Below are 17151 nucleotides of genomic sequence, written 5' to 3'. Positions count from 1 at the left end.
GCCATAAAGAAAACCCTGATTCCAGAGGAGTCCTATCCTATATGCAGGAGGAACAAACGCTACAATAGAGACGCCAAGAAAAGGCCTTGCTAGGTTCTCCCACTCTAACTATTACCATTAGCTTATACTCTTTTTTTTTTGTCCAATCACATTTTTACATCACTGTCCCAGTCTCAGTTGAATCTAAGCATAAGTCAGTTAACTTTCTCTGTATCTTTGAGTCCGCATTCTGAAGGCTCCAGTGTCACGTAAAACTATATCAAATAAATTTTTTATCCTTTTATCTTGTTTACTTGTTTTTTGTTATAGGGGTATCAGCCATGACCCTTACGATGTGGAAGGGTCCACCCCTTCAGTTGGCACCCCTTCTCACATACCTTGTCCTATCCATCTTTTCCATCTGGCTATTCATTTGTATACTTTGTAATAAATTAGCAATAGTAAGTAAAGTGTTTCCCTGAGTTCTGTGAACCACTCTAGTAAATTAATTGAATGTGAGGAGGGGGTCATGGGAACCTGAATTCATAGCTGTTCAGTCAGAAGTAAAGATGAGCAGTCTGTGGGACTGAGCTCTTAACCTATGGGATCTGATGTTGACTCCAGGTAGTGTCAGAATTGAATTGAATTATAGACACCCAGTCAATGTCTGCTGGAGAACTGCTTGGTGGTGTGAAGAAATCTCCATATATTTTGGTGGCCAGAAGCGAAGTATTCTGTATTGAGGGTTAAACTAGAAAAACAGTTTGGTTTCTTTTTCTATCTCTTACAGATATATACCCAGAAGTGGGATTAAAGGACTATGTTAACTTTTTTTCCCAGGTCCACAAGGGGCATGGTTAAAGGCAAGAACTTCCCAGTGCCATACCTCCATCCACCTTCCCAGCTGGGAGCCTAGAGTTTTTTGTCTAACTTTCTCACGTGGGAAGGGTAGGCAGCCCAGGTGAGCTCCCTTTGTTTAGAAAGCCCACCAAAAGCCTTGGAAGGAGGGCCTCTATTGTGAGCCAGGCAGCCAATCCAGCATCAGAGTCAAAGATCAATCACTCCAGAGGAAGTCTGGAAAAGCTCCTCTCACTGGACAAGAACTTGAATGGGGTGGGAGTAACTCTGGGGTTAAAATATCGCCTACTCCCTTACCTATAGGGACTCCATCTCTGGATTCCCTCCCACGACAGCATGGGAGCTCTCTCTCTCTCGCTCTCTCTCTCTCTCTCTCTCTCTCTCTATCTATCTATCTATCTATCACTCTCTCTCTCTCTCTTTCTCTTTCTCTGACTAATAAATCGCTTTTCCGTAAAGCTCTTTGGATTTGATATTTACTTGAACAGTATCACTGCACCACCTGGGTCTCCTCCCCATTCTTGGGTAAGAGGCCAAGGACCTGGAAAAAACATATCTGATCAGGGAATAATGAGCATCTTTGGAACACCCCTGCAGCCCTGCTCCTGTCTCCCAGTTACAGGTTGGAATATCATATGGTAGCTCTATTTTCAGTTTTCTGAGGAAGCTCTATACTGTTTTCCATAATGTCTGTAGAATTTTACATACCCATCAATACTGTACAACAGTTTCCTTTTCTCGATATCCTTGCCAGCACTGGTTATCTTTTCTTTTTGATAATAGGCATCCTAACAAGTATGAAGTAATATCTCATTGTGGCTTTGATTGACATTTCCCTGATGACTAGAAATGCTGAAAATCTTTACATACAGCTGTTGGTCATTTGTATGTCTTCTTTGAAAAAATGTCTATTCAAGTCCTTTGCCTATTTTTTAATTGGGTTATTAATTTTTTTTGCTATTGAGTTGTATGAGTTCCCTATATATTTTGGCTATTAACCCCTTATCAGATATATGGTTTACAAATATTTCTGGATATACACAAAAAAAAATTAATGTGCTCCCTTTTGTTTCAATGAAAGCCTTTTGGTGTTTTGGTCTCTGTCTTTCACGTAGAGATTATTCTTGCAATGTCTAATGATCCATGGGTGTCTGTTCATTTTCTTTTGTTTTGTTAGACAGAGTCTTACTCTGTAGCCCAAGCTGGAGTGCAGTGGCACGATCTTGACTCACTGCAACCTCCACCTCTGGGCCTCAAGCGATTCTTGTGCCTCAGCCTTCTGAGTAGCTGGGACTACAGGTGTGTGCTACCACACCCAGCTAATTTTTTGTATTTTAGTAGAGACAGGGTTTTACAATATTGCCCAGTGTGGTCTCAAACTCCTGAGCTCAGGTGATCTGACTGCCACAGCCTCCCAAAGTGTTGGGACTATAGGTGTGAGCCACCGCACCCAGCCCTTTTTTTTTCATTGTTTTTTTTAAGACAGGGTCTCACTCTGCTGTCTAGGCTGGAGTACAGTGGCACAATCACAGCTCATGGCAGCCTCAAACTACTGGGTTCAAGCAATCCTCCTACCTCAGCCTTCCAAGGTTCCAAAGTACTGGAATTATAGGCATGAGCTACCACCTGATCTATCTGTTAATTTTGAAAGGGGATAATAAAAAACAAACTGGAAGCTCTGTGAACATGGGGAAGTTTCCTGATGGTGAGCTTCCACCTATCTGGTGATCAGACACAGACTAGCCATTTCATCAGGTGACCCCAAAAGTTCAGTACCTAGATATGTCTCTTCTCCTGGTGCAGTTTACTAAGGAAGAAATCCACCAATTCTGTCTGAGATATGTAAGACAGGCTGCAAGCATTCTGGGAGCCAAGCTGGAGGGTCTCAACATTTGGCATGCAAGCATTCGCTGTTTTCAGTATGGGGTCTCCCTCTTGCTATAAGCTGTACCTGGAGCCCCTGCCTCTGGTTCAATCCCTTTATAGCTTTACTGTCCAATAGGGTACCACTAGCCACATTTTACTTTAAGTTCCGGGACACATGTGCAAAATGTGCAGGTTTGTTACATAGGTATACATGTGCCATGGTGGTTTGATGTACCTATCAACCCATCATCCAGATTTTAAGCCCCACATGCATTAGGTATTTGTCCTAATGCTCTCCCTCCCTTTGCCCCCCACCCCCTGAAAGGCCCCAGTGTGTGATGTTCCCCTCCCCGTGTCTATGTGTTCTCATTGTTCAACTCCCACTTATGAGTGAGAACATGTGGTGTTTGGTTTCCTGTTCCACATGTGTCTATTTAAATGTAGATTAATCAAATCAGAATAAAACTAAAAATTCAGGTCTTTTGTCACACTATACACTTTCGAGTACTTAGTCGCCACTATGGCTACCATATTGGACGGTACAACAGTGCTTCTCTAAAGAGTAAATACCAGTCTTCCGCTGAGGCAAGAAGTGAGTCATCACCTGGCCACTGAGCTAACAGAGAAAACCTAAGGATTCACCAACTCCTTAGAATAAATTCTGGCCTTCTGCTGAGGCAAGTAAGGCATAGTCTGTGGCTGTGGGGCTGAGGGCAAAAATCTGAGGGTGTAAATCTTAGAACTGTGGTGTTTAATATGGGAGCTACCAGTCACATGTAGCAATTTAAATTTAAATAAATCAAATTAAAATAAAATGTAAAGTTTGGTTCATTAGTTGCACTAGCTATATTCCAAGCATTCAACAGCCACATGAACAAGTGGCTACAGTACTGAACCAGTGTCAGTTACGAAACATTTCCATCATTCAGAAATTTCTACCGGACAGCACTGCCTTAGATATTCCACAAACTATCATGTTTTCAGTACTTAATCCCTACATTCAGAGTTGCATGTTTCCTCCAATACTCAAGCCATTCCCGGGTTTGATTTGTAAATCAACTTGCTTCTGATTGCCTTCTCCCATAGCAGGCACAAGTTTCAGCTTTCTTCATTCTGCTAAAGCAGTTACTACCAGCACTCTAGCCTGCCTTTAGTTGAATGAGAAAAGGCAAACCCTTTGGAATGAGTGGAATGTACTTTTGTAGGAAGAAAAAGACAACCTTTCTTCTGGATGTCTGCAAACCCTCTTCCAGGGCATACAGCATAAAGTACCATTCCACTGCTACTTCTTCCTCAGCCAAATACTCTTGTGAAATCTAAGTAAAGGCACTAGTTTCTACTATTCTATTTTCCATTTTCAGAATCTACTGACATCTCTTACCCACTGTCCTCTTCCTTCTCTTTCATCCTTGCCCTTATGGGTTTATATCATAGTTTATTCCTTAATTATCATTTTAGAGGATTCCACATGGATTTGATTCTCACTAAACTAAAAGTCATAATTAATATTTTCCACTTGTATGTTGTTCTTCCTGTTATAATTCCATCACTCAGTGCCAAAAATGTGCTCCAATCAATCCCACAACAAATCCCAAGTAGATATATACCTGAGTGGGAAACAGGTAGAGAGACTTCAGAGTCTCTTTTGTAAATAACTAACAACCAGAATTATCATTTCACAAGCAGAAAGTTACTATCTAGGTTTTCCAAATGCTATCCTAGAGCCTAAGCTAAAACTCCTACCAAAATGCAAAAGGCAATGCTCAGAAAAACTTTAGACAACAGTGCCCGAGCAACAAATTAGCTCTTGATTTAGGTGCTTTTTGATTTACCAGTCACAAACAGATAAAATTATGAACAAAAATGAGAAGAAATATCTATAAAATCTTTATTACAAACCTGTGCTGGTGGTACTTGCAATGGATTGTTATCCAAAATTATTACTTGTAAATGATGCAGCTTTCTGTAACAAACTGGAATTTCGGTCACTTTATTACAAGAGAAATCCAGCTTGACTAAAGGAAGATCTCCTAATTCTGGTCAGAAATGAAAAATAGTTAATTAAATTTTACGTAGTTACTCTCTTATTCTTGTGAGTAAAAATAGTGAGCATCTTACCATCTGGCAAAACATGAAGATTATTTCTTCTTATATTTAGCTCTCTAAGTGAATGTAATTTTCCCATTTGTTGGGGAAGGACTTGAATCTCATTGCAGCTAATATCCTAAAGAAAACAATAAAGTAGAATTATAACAAGCTAACTGAGAAACATATATATATACACACACACATATATATTCTGATTTTTAAATTAAAGCACATGGTTAATAGCTAGCAAAAGTTACCATCTAATGTCATTGTTCTAAAGATGGATTATCTGGCAGATTTCTATTTATATTACATCATGAAGTCAACCTAGCACAGTATATAGAAACTTTCCATACAAAATTTGAGGTTACAGATTAGTAACTGCATAAGTCAGCCTCTTGAAAAATCTCAACTAAAGACCATCTCATACCAGCCAAAACCAGAAATAAGAACAATCCAGCACTCTTCATGTACAGGTAAAGTAAAAGACTAACAACTCTCAAACATTGTATAATCTGTCAATTACAGTAGTTGTCTTGAGATACTTCGTTGGGCAGAAGCTAAGAAAGTCAAGGATTTACAAATGTGCATTGGAGAAACAGACTATGATCAGGATCAATTTAACTAAATCACTTTCTCCAAAGGGATACAAAATGAGAAGTAAGCTCAAACACTTGTGACTCATATCATAACTCAAAGACATTCTAAGAGATTTGAGTTGGAAATCTCTCAGGTATCTCTCAGGAAATCTCTGCAGTCAAAATCCAAGCCCCAATTTAAAGGCAAACAATATCAAGTTTCCATAATAACAAATTGAGGTTTTTATTTATTATCATAATAACAAAATAAAGAACAGTTTCAGTCAACTATGCTCTCTCCCCTCTTTCTTATAATAACATCAACAAAAAGAAAACAAATCTACAGCATGGTGTCAGACAGTAATCATTCTAGACACACTTCAAATGAAATTATTATTCTACTGCAATTGCCACCAATTTCCAACTTTTAGTGAAAATGGTATTAGTTTGGATGGAGGAGAATAGTATATACATTCAGTTTCCAAAATAATAGTAAATCCATGCAGAGAAGAATATAATAATGCTATAGATGATTAGGAAAACATATCCTAGACATCTCTTTCAAATAATATTCTAAGGCATCTTCATTCAACAAGAAATATTTATTGAATACTATTAATATTTGATAGGTATTGTTCCAGGGACTGGGGACATATAAAGGAACAAAATAAAATTTCCTGCTCTCATAGCTCCTCATGGAGTTCACATGCTAGCAAGGGGAGTAAACTATACAATATGCTAGAAGGTAATAAGTACTATATAAAAAATAAATAACAACAGGGTAGGAAAATGGCTATGCTCATAATAGCGGAGGATACTAGCTCATCTCATAGAGAAGGTGATTGGCAGAGCTAAAAGAGTGAACCATACCAATATATAAGAAAGGAATATTCCAGAGAGAAGAAACAATAAAAGTAAATGTGCTCAGGCAGAGCACACCTGACACCTTACAAAGAACAGCAAGGAATCAAGTGTAATTAGAGGGAAATGGGCAAGGGAGAGAGTAGAATAGAGGGAAGGATATGACTTTAGTTTTTATTCTGAGATATGGGCAGGAACCAGAAACTTTTGAACAGAGGATTGACATGATCTGACTTATATTTTGACAGGATCATCTTAGCTGCTATGTTCAGAATAGACTATTATTCAAATGATGGATAATAAAAGTTTGCAAAAATGTTCTTTAAACATTATTGCTTCTTTCTAAAGGTATTTGATACTTAAGATTTCCATATGGAAAATCCATAGAAATTTGATAGCTGTCATTTCCCAGGAGAAATACACCCAGGCATAGAAAATGAACCCACACCAGTGGGTGTGCTACAAAATATTCTGCAGAGGATTGGAGGCCAGAGAGCATTTCCTAGTTTTCTAATGATAGAATTTCATTAAAGTTGATTATCACATCATATGGAAGAGTATCATGGGAAAATATTTTGACAGGGAATACCCACAAATTCAATATATGATTTACAACTGTCAATTAGCCCTCCTAATGCTATCTACCCATCTACTGTTACTGATTTCAAGAGTTTAAATCATAATAATTTTATAGTACTTACTAAAAAAATAGTATTTAACATTTAAACATTTTCTACTTAAATAAAAACACAGTTGGTCCTCTATATCCATGGGTTCTGCATTCATGAATTCAACCAAATACTAATCAAAAATATTCAGGAAAAAAAAAGCATGGTTGTGCCTGTACTGAACATATATTGACTTTTTTTCTTGTCATTAGTCCTTAAATAACACAACATAACAGCTATTCACATAGCATTTACACTGTATTAGGCATTATAAGTAATCTAGACATGATTTAAAGCATAAGGGAGAACGTGTGTAGGTTATAAGTAAATACTATCACTGTATATAAAAGACTTGAATATTCGTGGATTTTGGTACTGGGTGAATCCTGGAACCAATCCCCCATAGAGGGACAACAACGCTAGAATTAAACTAAAACTCCTAATTATTTTTGACATTTCATTTATCTAAAAATTACATCATGTAATGAAAATAAAAACATACGGCCAAAAACTAAATTTAAAAAAGAAATAAATTACAGAGACATAAAATCTTAAATTATAACCTTTATAAAATTTTGAAAAGCATTAATGGTGTTCAAATCAAAGAAAATAATAGTCCCTTTTCTTATGAACTTGTTAGATCACATCTGGAACCTTTGTTCATTTTTTAGTATAACATTCAGAGAGATTTTAAAGGGATCATTTTCTAAATAGAAATAGCTAAAAGTAAAAAGTCATACAAAGGAATAAAGGTAATAAGGATGTTTAAGCTATAGAAAAACACATCTTAAGAGTTTAGTAAAATGGAGAATAGACACATAACAGATTACAAGTGTCCGATTTCTTCATATGGTAGTCCCAGGATCAATGGAAAAAAATTATAGAAGCATGTATTTTGGTTCAAAATAAGAACGAGTAACAACAAATAGAGTTTTGCACAGGAGAATTAGAACAGTCATGCATTTACACACACACACACACACACACACACAAACACACACACACACACATACAGAATTGTCCACCATTGAAAATATACAGATGTGTCAGGGATTCCTACATTAGGAAGTGGTTGTATCTGATCACTTCTAAGATCTTTTATAATCTCTAAATTATATGTTTCTAAAACATAAGGTAAAATTCAAGGAAGTTTCCTTGTATTATAATTGGACATCGATTAGACATGCAGGTATTCCTTAATGAATAAAAGGTATTCCTGAAATTTCTGCTCATTACATTCTGCTAAAACGCATTTCTCATTTAAAATTGGAGGTAAGTTCCTCAAGAAAACTTTTGGGCCCCTGGACATAATATAGTCATACATAAGAATACTTTAGGATTTTAGGCCAGGCACAGTGGTTCACACCTGTAATCCCAGCAATTAGGGAGGCTGAGGCAAGTAGATCACTTGAGGCCAGGGGTTCAAGACCAGACTGGGCAACATAGTGAAACCCTGTCTCTACAAAAAATGCAAAATTTAGTTGGGCATAGTGGTGCATGCCTGTAATCCCAACTACTTGGGAGGCTGAGCATGAGAATTGCCTGAACCTGGGAGGCAGAGGTTGCAGTGAACCAAGATCGTGCCACTGCATACCAGCCTGGGTGACAGAGTGAGACTCTGTCTCAAAAAAAACAAAAAGCATACTTTAAAAATACCTATTTATTAGCAAAGCATCATTCAAGATAAAAGGAAAGAAAAAAGGAAAGAAAAAGCAGCATGGTATACTGTGTAAAGTGAAGGTAAACAAAAGATATAAAAAATAGCTCAAAGATTTGAGGATCTGTATATGTTTCTCTCATAATTCAATGTCCTTTAATACCTAAAATGTTATGTCCCAGGTAATTAATTTAAATTATTCTGTATTTCTACAATCAATTGCATATAATGGCATCTTACCATTTATTTCAGTCTAAAAAGTGTTATAACATCACATAAGCAAACAGTGAGGAAGAGTTATGTTGCAAATTCTACTGTTTGTAGAAACTCTCTTCTACCTCCTTTCTCTAAGGATATATCATAGTCTTACAAAAGCCTTATTTAATAAATTCCCTTAGCTTTTCTCTAAGACCTTTACTGTCCATAAAATGGGTAAACAAATGCTTATTCATTTGAAAAGTATTTCTTAAAGTTTGTAAGCAAGCCTTCTAACATCACTAGGACTAAGAAAGAACCATGCTATTTTCTGACTGGGAAAACTCAGACATACAGTAGCTCAAGATTTTACTAAGTCTTACTGAATTTAGACATATACCAAGGTAATACTTTTTAAAAAAATTAAAATGAAATTCCATAAAATAATGAATAATCTTCCAAAATGTAAAGGTGTATATATTATGCATATTATATTCAATTAATATAACTATTTTACTCACCAACTCCATTAAATCTTTTAACTTTCCAATTTCTTCTGGAATGGATACCAGTTTATTATTACTGACGACCAAAACTTTAAGGGGAAGATCAAATAAGTATTTTGGCAATGTTGATAAAAGATTTCGACTGAAAAGAATCAGAAAGTCTCATTATGAGAAATACATATGAAATGTGACATATTAAAAAAGAAGAAATCACTTTGTAAGTAAATAATATTCTATCACTAAGTAATAATAATCACTGAGTGCTCACTTTGTATCAGGCACAGTGCTAAATTTCTTATATGCACTGTCTCATTTAATTCTCACATTAATGACACAAGATCAAGTAGTTATTATCTTCATTATACGAAACAGAAAATGAAAGTTAAAACTGGTTAAGTGACTTGCCCAAGTACAGCAGAAATCCATAGCATAGCAAAGCCTATGCAGTCAGACCTATGATACTGTTCTACACACTATCAGTTCTCAAAAACCCAGAATGATTCTTCTGAGCTCAAGAATGTCAGAACCTTGCTCCTTAATATAAGTCTGGTATATTCAATACTTCTATGCTAAGGAAAGTCTCCAGGAATAACTATGCATGCACTATGTTCAAATTTATAAAAGAATGAATAGGACCATATCTTCAAAAACATGTAGTAACCCTAACCCATTCCCTTTTAAGGTTTAACAGCCTATTAGCACCTTTATCTCAGCTCAAAGTTGATAAAACATTCTCATCTCTGTAGATACATTTAAATATAATAACTAACATTAACTGAGTACCTACTATTGCCAGGCCATGTTCAGAGCAGCTCATGTGAATTAACTCTCATAGTGATACCCATTTTACAGATGAAGAAATAGTCAAAAAGAGTTTAAGTAAACTGCTCAAAGTCACACAGCTGTAAAGTGGGAGAGGCAGGATTCAAACCCAGGCAATCTGGCTCTGGGGCCTTGGCCCTCAAATTACTATGGTCAAATTTATATGCCAAAACCCAAATAACCCCCTATCAAAATACACATTTTTCCATTCCATTTACATACTAACAAGCATTGATAAGCAATAAGCTATTATTTTTCCTATTTTTCAAAGTAACGTTTATAGACCTGTACGTAGCATTTTGTGTAACACACACAGCAACAAAAGTCCAGTGTTACCCAAGAGGGGGACTTCAAGACCCTTCACCTCATCTTTTCGCTGGCAAAGGACATCCAGAAACACTAGACTGGCTTTAATTACATGGCACAAACAAACAAAAATTGGCAATGCCCCTCAACTAGCAATACTGGCCAGGCTGATGGAATATCAAATAGGCTAGGGTCCTGTCATAATCCTTCATACTTTCAGGGTCAAGCAGGCTCCTTGGAAAAATGGTCCATCTGGGCCCCTTCACACCAGGGCACACAAGGATCTTTCTGTAGGATTCTACTAAAAAAGGGGGGTAGTATACAGGAAGAGAGAAGAGTTGAAAAATTATCTTATAAGTTTATTAAGATATTTTCAGCAAAATAAATAAATACATGGACGAAATAATGGCAAACTCATTCTAATACTTCTTCAGGCCAAAAATAGTTTAAAATCAGTTTATATTCTTCCCTTAAAAAGCATATTCAGGCTGGAAACAGTGGTTCACGCCTATAATCCCAGAACTTTGGGAGGCCAAGGCAGGCAAACCATTTGAGGTCAGGAGTTTGAGATCAGCCTGGCCAATATGGTGAAACACTGTTTCTACTAAAAATTAGCCAGGTCTGGTGGTGGGTGCCTATAATTCCAGCTACTCAGGAGGCTTAGGCAAGTGGATCATTTGAACTTGGGAGGTGGAGTTTGCCGTGAGCCAAGATGGCACCACTCCACCCTGGGAGGCAGAACAAGACTCAAAAAAAAGAAATATTCAGAGTTAACACACAATCATCTTTCACGAGAATCTGGTTTGTTCATACTAGCTAATAAATTATTAATTGTCACTTTTTTACTACATGCTTTAAAGAGTAAATCAGTCACTAGAACAAATGTTATTTCAATATAGTTTGCTCAAAGATTTTTGTGACTGTAAAAAACAATCAAAGTTGACACAACAGGATAGAATCAGAGAAAGTTTTAGTAAAACTTCAGTAAAACTAAGATTACCATATTTGTTAAGGGAGAAATGTAATTCAGTTTTTGGCAAATCACTTTTTCTGCAAAAGAACAAAATGAAACAGAAACAAAGACAAAACTTAAAAATACCTCACTTTCCACAAACCTCTCTTAAGCCAGGCCAAGGAGATTTATACCTACTTAGAGAACAAGGATTGATACCTATGGAAGGAAATTTCTCTCATACATTTCTTTTCCTTTTCCCTTTTCTCTTTTCTTTTTTCTCTTCTCTTTTTTTTTCTTTTCTTTTCTTTCGACAGAGTTTTGCTCTGTCTCCCAGACTGGAGGGCATGGCGTGATCTCAGCTCACTACAACCTCTGCCTCCTGGGTTCAAGCTATTCTCCTGCCTCAGCCTCCCGAGTAGCTAGGATTACAGGTGTCTGCCACCTCACCCGGCTAATTTTTGTATTTTTAGTAGAGATAGGGTTTCACCATGTTGGTCAGGCTGGTCTCAAACACCTGACCCTTGTGATCTGCCCACCTCGGCCTCCCAAAGTGCTGGAATTACAGGTGTCAGCCACTGCACCCGGCAGTGTAAAGTGGTTTCAGTTAAAATAGCATGTACTGTCAGGTAATACCACTGGGGGAGTCATATAATAGAAAGGATATATCACAGTGAGATGAGAACATTATCATTTATATATATTATAGTTACTACTCCTCTATATGTGAATTTAGACAACTTGGTTAATGAGGAGATTATCCCTTCCAACTCAATAAAAAAAGAACAAATTCTAAAATTAAGTCAAAATATATCAATTTTCATTCAATGTTACTGATTTGGCAGGGAAAGTTCTTTCTTATACTTATTGAGTGTTCATTCTTTTATATATATATAGGGTAAGAGCTATGTATGAATGAGAGTTCTACAATCATACTGCTTTGATTTTAATCTTGGCTCTACCACTTGCTGAATATATCTATGAATCTGGACAAAGAGCTTAACACAGTTTCCTCATCTGTAATGCAGGGATAACAATAATACCTATCTCAAAATGTTGTCATGAAAACTAGATAAGGTAATATGGGTAAAGCATTTGAAATACTGCTTGGCACATGATAAGCACTTACTAAGTATAAACATGAACTGTCATCCACTTCCAAACCTTTCAGCATTCCCATCCCACTCTAACCATCCTTGAAGTAAAAGCAAGAGGTCATAAAAGTGAGAAAAAATAGCTCAAGCACTGTTTCTTTGTTTCACATATCTAAGGATGCATGTAAAATCTGTATTGTGATGCTATAATTTCAGGAAAATATTTATAGTGTAAAGCCTTGCTACTCAAACTGAGGTCTAAGGACCAGCAGGTAGGCATGGGCATTGCCAAGGGGTCTGTTAGAAATGCAGACCCCACAACAGACCTAAGAAATTAGAATCTGCATTCTAACAGATCCCAGGGTAATTCCTTTGTGTTAAAGTTTGAGAAGCTCCACTCTCAAGAACAAGATAAAAACCTACAAAATAACGTGAACATATGAAAAACACAAATAAGATAATATTGAGATAAATTTAAGCTACACAGTCATATCAAACATATTCCTTTGCTACTAAAAAAGTTTAGAATGACAATAAAAACCAAAATGTATTTTTATTTCCTTACCTAATGTTAAGGTATGTTAACATCTGCAGATTTTTAATGGCTTCAGGAATGGTTTTGATGCAATTATGATATAAATTTAATGTTTCCAGGGGTGCAAATAACCAGACATCAGAAGGAATTTCTGTAAAACGATTTCTGGAAAGATCTGAAAAAAAAAATAGTGTCTGAGTATTAGACATATACCTATATCTATGGTAATTAAAAGAACTATTTTTACACTTGCTGAATCACTTAGAATCTAAGCAACTACTTAAAATATTTTTAAATAGACAATATTACCCTTGAGGGAAAAATAATATCATTAAGAAATTCACTCATACGGCCAGGTGCAGTGGCTCACACCTGTAATCCCAGCAGTTTGGGAGGCCAAGGCAGGAGGATCATTTGAGTTCAGGAGTTGGAGACCAGCCTGGCCAACATGGCGAAACGCTGTCTCTACTAAAACACAAAAATTAGCTGGATGTGGTGGTGTGTGCCTGTAATCCCAGCTACTCAGGAGGCTGAGGCAGGAGAATTGCTTGAACCCAGGAGGTGGATGTTGCAGTGAGCTGAGATCATGCCACTGCACCCCAGCCTGGGTGACACAGCGAGACTCTGTCCCAAAAAAAAAAAAAAAAAAACCTCATAGAATACATGTTTATTAACCAAACGTACCTCATATGCTTCAATATGTCTAAAATCCAAATATGCTGTCTTTTAAAATACCAACGAAGATTTATCTCTAATCTTTAAAAGCAAACACAAAAATACCTCCCACGATCCCACATCCCCCTCCATCTGCCTCTTCTTCTTTCACAGCCAAATTTACATAAATCCACAACACAACTAAATTTCTTACTTACCATAGACTTCTCAAGGCACTACAAATTGATTTCTATGCACTCTCACATTCACCAATACCAACAACCACCATATCAATAACCATTCCATATGTCTGGAAATATTATTTTCCTTTGGCTTAGAAGACTATAATTCTGGGATCTCTTCCTAACACCTCTCTGGCTACTTCTTATTTTCTTTTGCTAGGTTTTCCTCTACCTGTATCATAAATGTTGGTGTTCCCAAGAACTATGACGTAAGATACTTTTTCTTCTTGAGATATACACTCCCAACCAGTAGGAGCCGCCCTCAACAAAGAGCGCTCCAAGGCTGCGACTGGCACTGCCTTATCCCCTCCCACTGCCTCCGACCGACTACTCCACAGGCAGACATGATGGAAGTGGATCGCCTGGGGACTTTCTGTTGGGGGCCTCAACCTCAAAACCTACGAGAAAGCCCTCAAGGCAGAGTTTAGCAAGTATGGCCGCATCGTCAAGGTGGTCCTGATGAAAGACCGAGAAACCACCAAGTCGGGAGGCTTCGCGTTCATCACCTTTGAAAGCCCGGAAGACGCCAGGGCTGCCACCAGAGATATGAATGGCAATTACCTGCATGGTAAGTCCATCAAGGTGGCCCAGGCCATCAAACCAGCATTCCAGAGCAGCCGGTGGGGCCCGAGGCCCCCCAGCAGCCACAGTCACCCGAGGTTCCCGTGCGGGATCCGTGGGGGTGGCGGCAGGCCGTGGCGACCCCCATCACGGGGAAGGCCCAATGAAGATGGCAGGTACGTGGGGCATTTTGACCTGCAGCACTACAGAGCCCGAATGCCCATGAAGCGCACGCCGCAGCCGGTGCTGCACTGGGCAAGCCCATCCCGCCAGAGGGCCGCACCATGGGGCCTAGCTCGCAGCCGTGGCAGTGAAATGCACGGGAAGGCCCTGGCCTTGTGGAAGTGAGGCGGCTGCTCAAACCTGCCGCACTGGAAGCCACCACCCCTACACCGCCACCCCTATCTGGGCTGGCTGACGCCCAGAGACAGCTACTCGAGCCAATACTACCGCGACTCCCGGGATTTTGCTCCCTCACCCAGAGAGTACAGCCACCATCATTATGGCCACTCCAGTGTCCGGGACTACTGTCCCTCGAGAGGCCATTGCCACCGAGATGGCTACAGGGGTCGCGACCGTAACTACGCGGATCATCCAAGCAGAGGCCCCACAGAGCCCTTCGAGAGCTGCGGAGACCCGTGCAGCACTGCTCCCAGGAGGGAGACACCGCCATCTTATGTAAGAGGAAGCCGCTATGAGGAGTACCGGGGCCGCTCGCTCGACACCTACAGAGGGGGCCGCGACAGTTACAGCAATAGCTACGGCCGGAGCGACCACTATGGAGGAGGAGGCCGCTACAAGAAGTACTGCCGCTCACTCGACGCCTACAGTGGGGCCACAACAGTTACAGCAGCAGTTAACGGCAGGAGTGGAAGAGGAGGCCGCTATGGAGGAGGAAGCCACTACAAGGAGTACCACGGCCACGACAGTTAAACAGTAAAATTTACATCTAGTGCGACCGATACTTGAGGGGCCAAGACCAAGTAGGCAGACCAAGATCATGGGCTCCTTCTGCCCATAGAAAGGGGCAGCCCTCCACCGCATGATTCTTACAGCCAGTTGGGCTCCAGGGTTCCCAGAGGCCATCTAGGAAGCCGCTTAGAGAGAGAGGAAGGCCGGAGCAGATACTAAGCAGGAGCAGACTTGGGACCAAAAATCTCTTTTCAAAGAAACTAACAAAAAGAACCTGTTCTATGGTAACTACCTAAGAACTAGTATAAGGAAGAGTTGTTTTTATCTTTTAAGAATTTCTTGTTACAATTTCCACTTTTATGCTTTTGCGGGGAAAAACTTAAAATTTGTTTAATTTAGTTTTGAAATTGTTAACGATTCTTTCAACAAGTTCATGTTAAAGGTATAAGATATGAGCCTGAGTCCTAGTCGTCTTATATTTACAAGTAGACATTAGATTAATAGCTTCTTCCCTTGTAAACTTTCCTGATAAATTAGGTAAACAGCTGAGATCTTTCATAACCATCTGCTCACCTAAAATGGAAAAATGGATCATTCTACTCATTTAAACCAACCAGATTTTGGATGGAGAGTGGGCAGATCACAAGGTCAGGAGTTCGAGGCCAGCCTGACCAACGTGGTGAAATCCCATTTCTACTAAAATTATAAAAATTAGCTGAGTGTGGTGTCACGCGCCTGTAATCCCAGCTACTCAGGAGGTTAAGGCAGGTGAATCACTTGAACCCGGGAAGCAGAGGTTGCAGTGAGCTGCGATGGCACCACTGCACTCTAGCCTGGGTGACAGAGCAAGACCGTCTCAAAAAAAAAATAATGAAAGTTGTAGGAATATGGTTAATTCTATTAAATCACAGAAATGTAGGACATCACCTAATATCAGAGTATCAAATTAGAAACATCAAGAATTGGCTATCAGGAAGGCCTACACTTAGAAAGTGAGTAGAGAAAAAACAGCAAGCAGAAAAGGCTGAAAATAATGGTCATGAGAAAACACAATAACCATATGAAGAGATCAAAGAAGTTCAAAAAGTGACAGGAGGCTGACCTTTTTTTTCCAAGATAGCTGACTACAACCACTTCCAGCACACCTCATCCACTTAGAAAAATCAAATGGTATGCAGACAATCACACTTTGAATACATTATCCAGGAGGGAACACGGGGTTCAACAGAAAAAGTGAAAGGAAACTTCAAAATCTAGAAATAAGAAGGAAAGCAGACAGACTGTGTGGTCAGGACAGTCTGGGAACTGGCAATGAATCCCTAATACAAGAGAGAGTATCTTTCTCCAGTCCACTTCCCCACTGGAGAATCATACAATCCAGGCTACAGGAGACCATCCTGACCCATCCAAATCCTGAATCTGATTTAGGGGGCATCCAGGAGACTGAGAAGGAACTGCTCCAGGGAGGCAACATGCCCTGGGTCCCCACCCTTCCTGAGAACTAAGTAGTCACAGTAAGATGCCATTGTTTTTTTTTTTTTTTTTTTTTTTTTTTGAGGCGGAGTTTCACTGTTGTTACCCAGGCTGGAGTGCAATGGTGCAATCTCGGCTCACCGCAACCTCTGCCTCCTGGGTTCAAGCAATTTTCCTGCCTCAGCCTCCCGAGTAGCTGGGATTACAGGTGCGCACCACCATGCCCAGCTAATTTTTGTATTTTTAGTAGAGACGGGGTTTCACCTTGTTGACCAGGATGGTCTCCATCTCTTGACCTCGTGATCCACCCGCCTCGGCCTCCCAAAGTACTGGGATTATAGGCG

General features: G+C 39.2%; 1 protein-coding gene across 2 annotated transcripts in view; it reads right to left on the bottom strand.

Annotated features, from left to right (window-relative positions):
- Window positions 1–17151, bottom strand: part of LRCH2 (leucine rich repeats and calponin homology domain containing 2) — a 111502-nt gene that overhangs the window by 64854 nt on the left and 29497 nt on the right. For both annotated transcript variants that reach the window (XM_012451783.3, XM_012451784.3), the window contains exons 2-5: window positions 12996–13140; window positions 9272–9398; window positions 4822–4927; window positions 4603–4739 (exon numbers count right to left, since the gene is read on the bottom strand). In XM_012451783.3, the coding sequence (XP_012307206.1) occupies window positions 4603–4739; window positions 4822–4927; window positions 9272–9398; window positions 12996–13140 (515 nt within the window). The remainder of the gene's footprint in view (window positions 1–4602; window positions 4740–4821; window positions 4928–9271; window positions 9399–12995; window positions 13141–17151) is intronic.

This window comes from Aotus nancymaae, unplaced genomic scaffold, assembly GCF_030222135.1.
Source record: "Aotus nancymaae isolate 86718 unplaced genomic scaffold, 86718_ANA_hifiasm-v0.15.2.pri h1tg000004l, whole genome shotgun sequence".
NCBI classification, from domain to species: domain Eukaryota; kingdom Metazoa; phylum Chordata; class Mammalia; order Primates; family Aotidae; genus Aotus; species Aotus nancymaae.
This window is presented reverse-complemented; position numbering and strand designations above follow the sequence as displayed.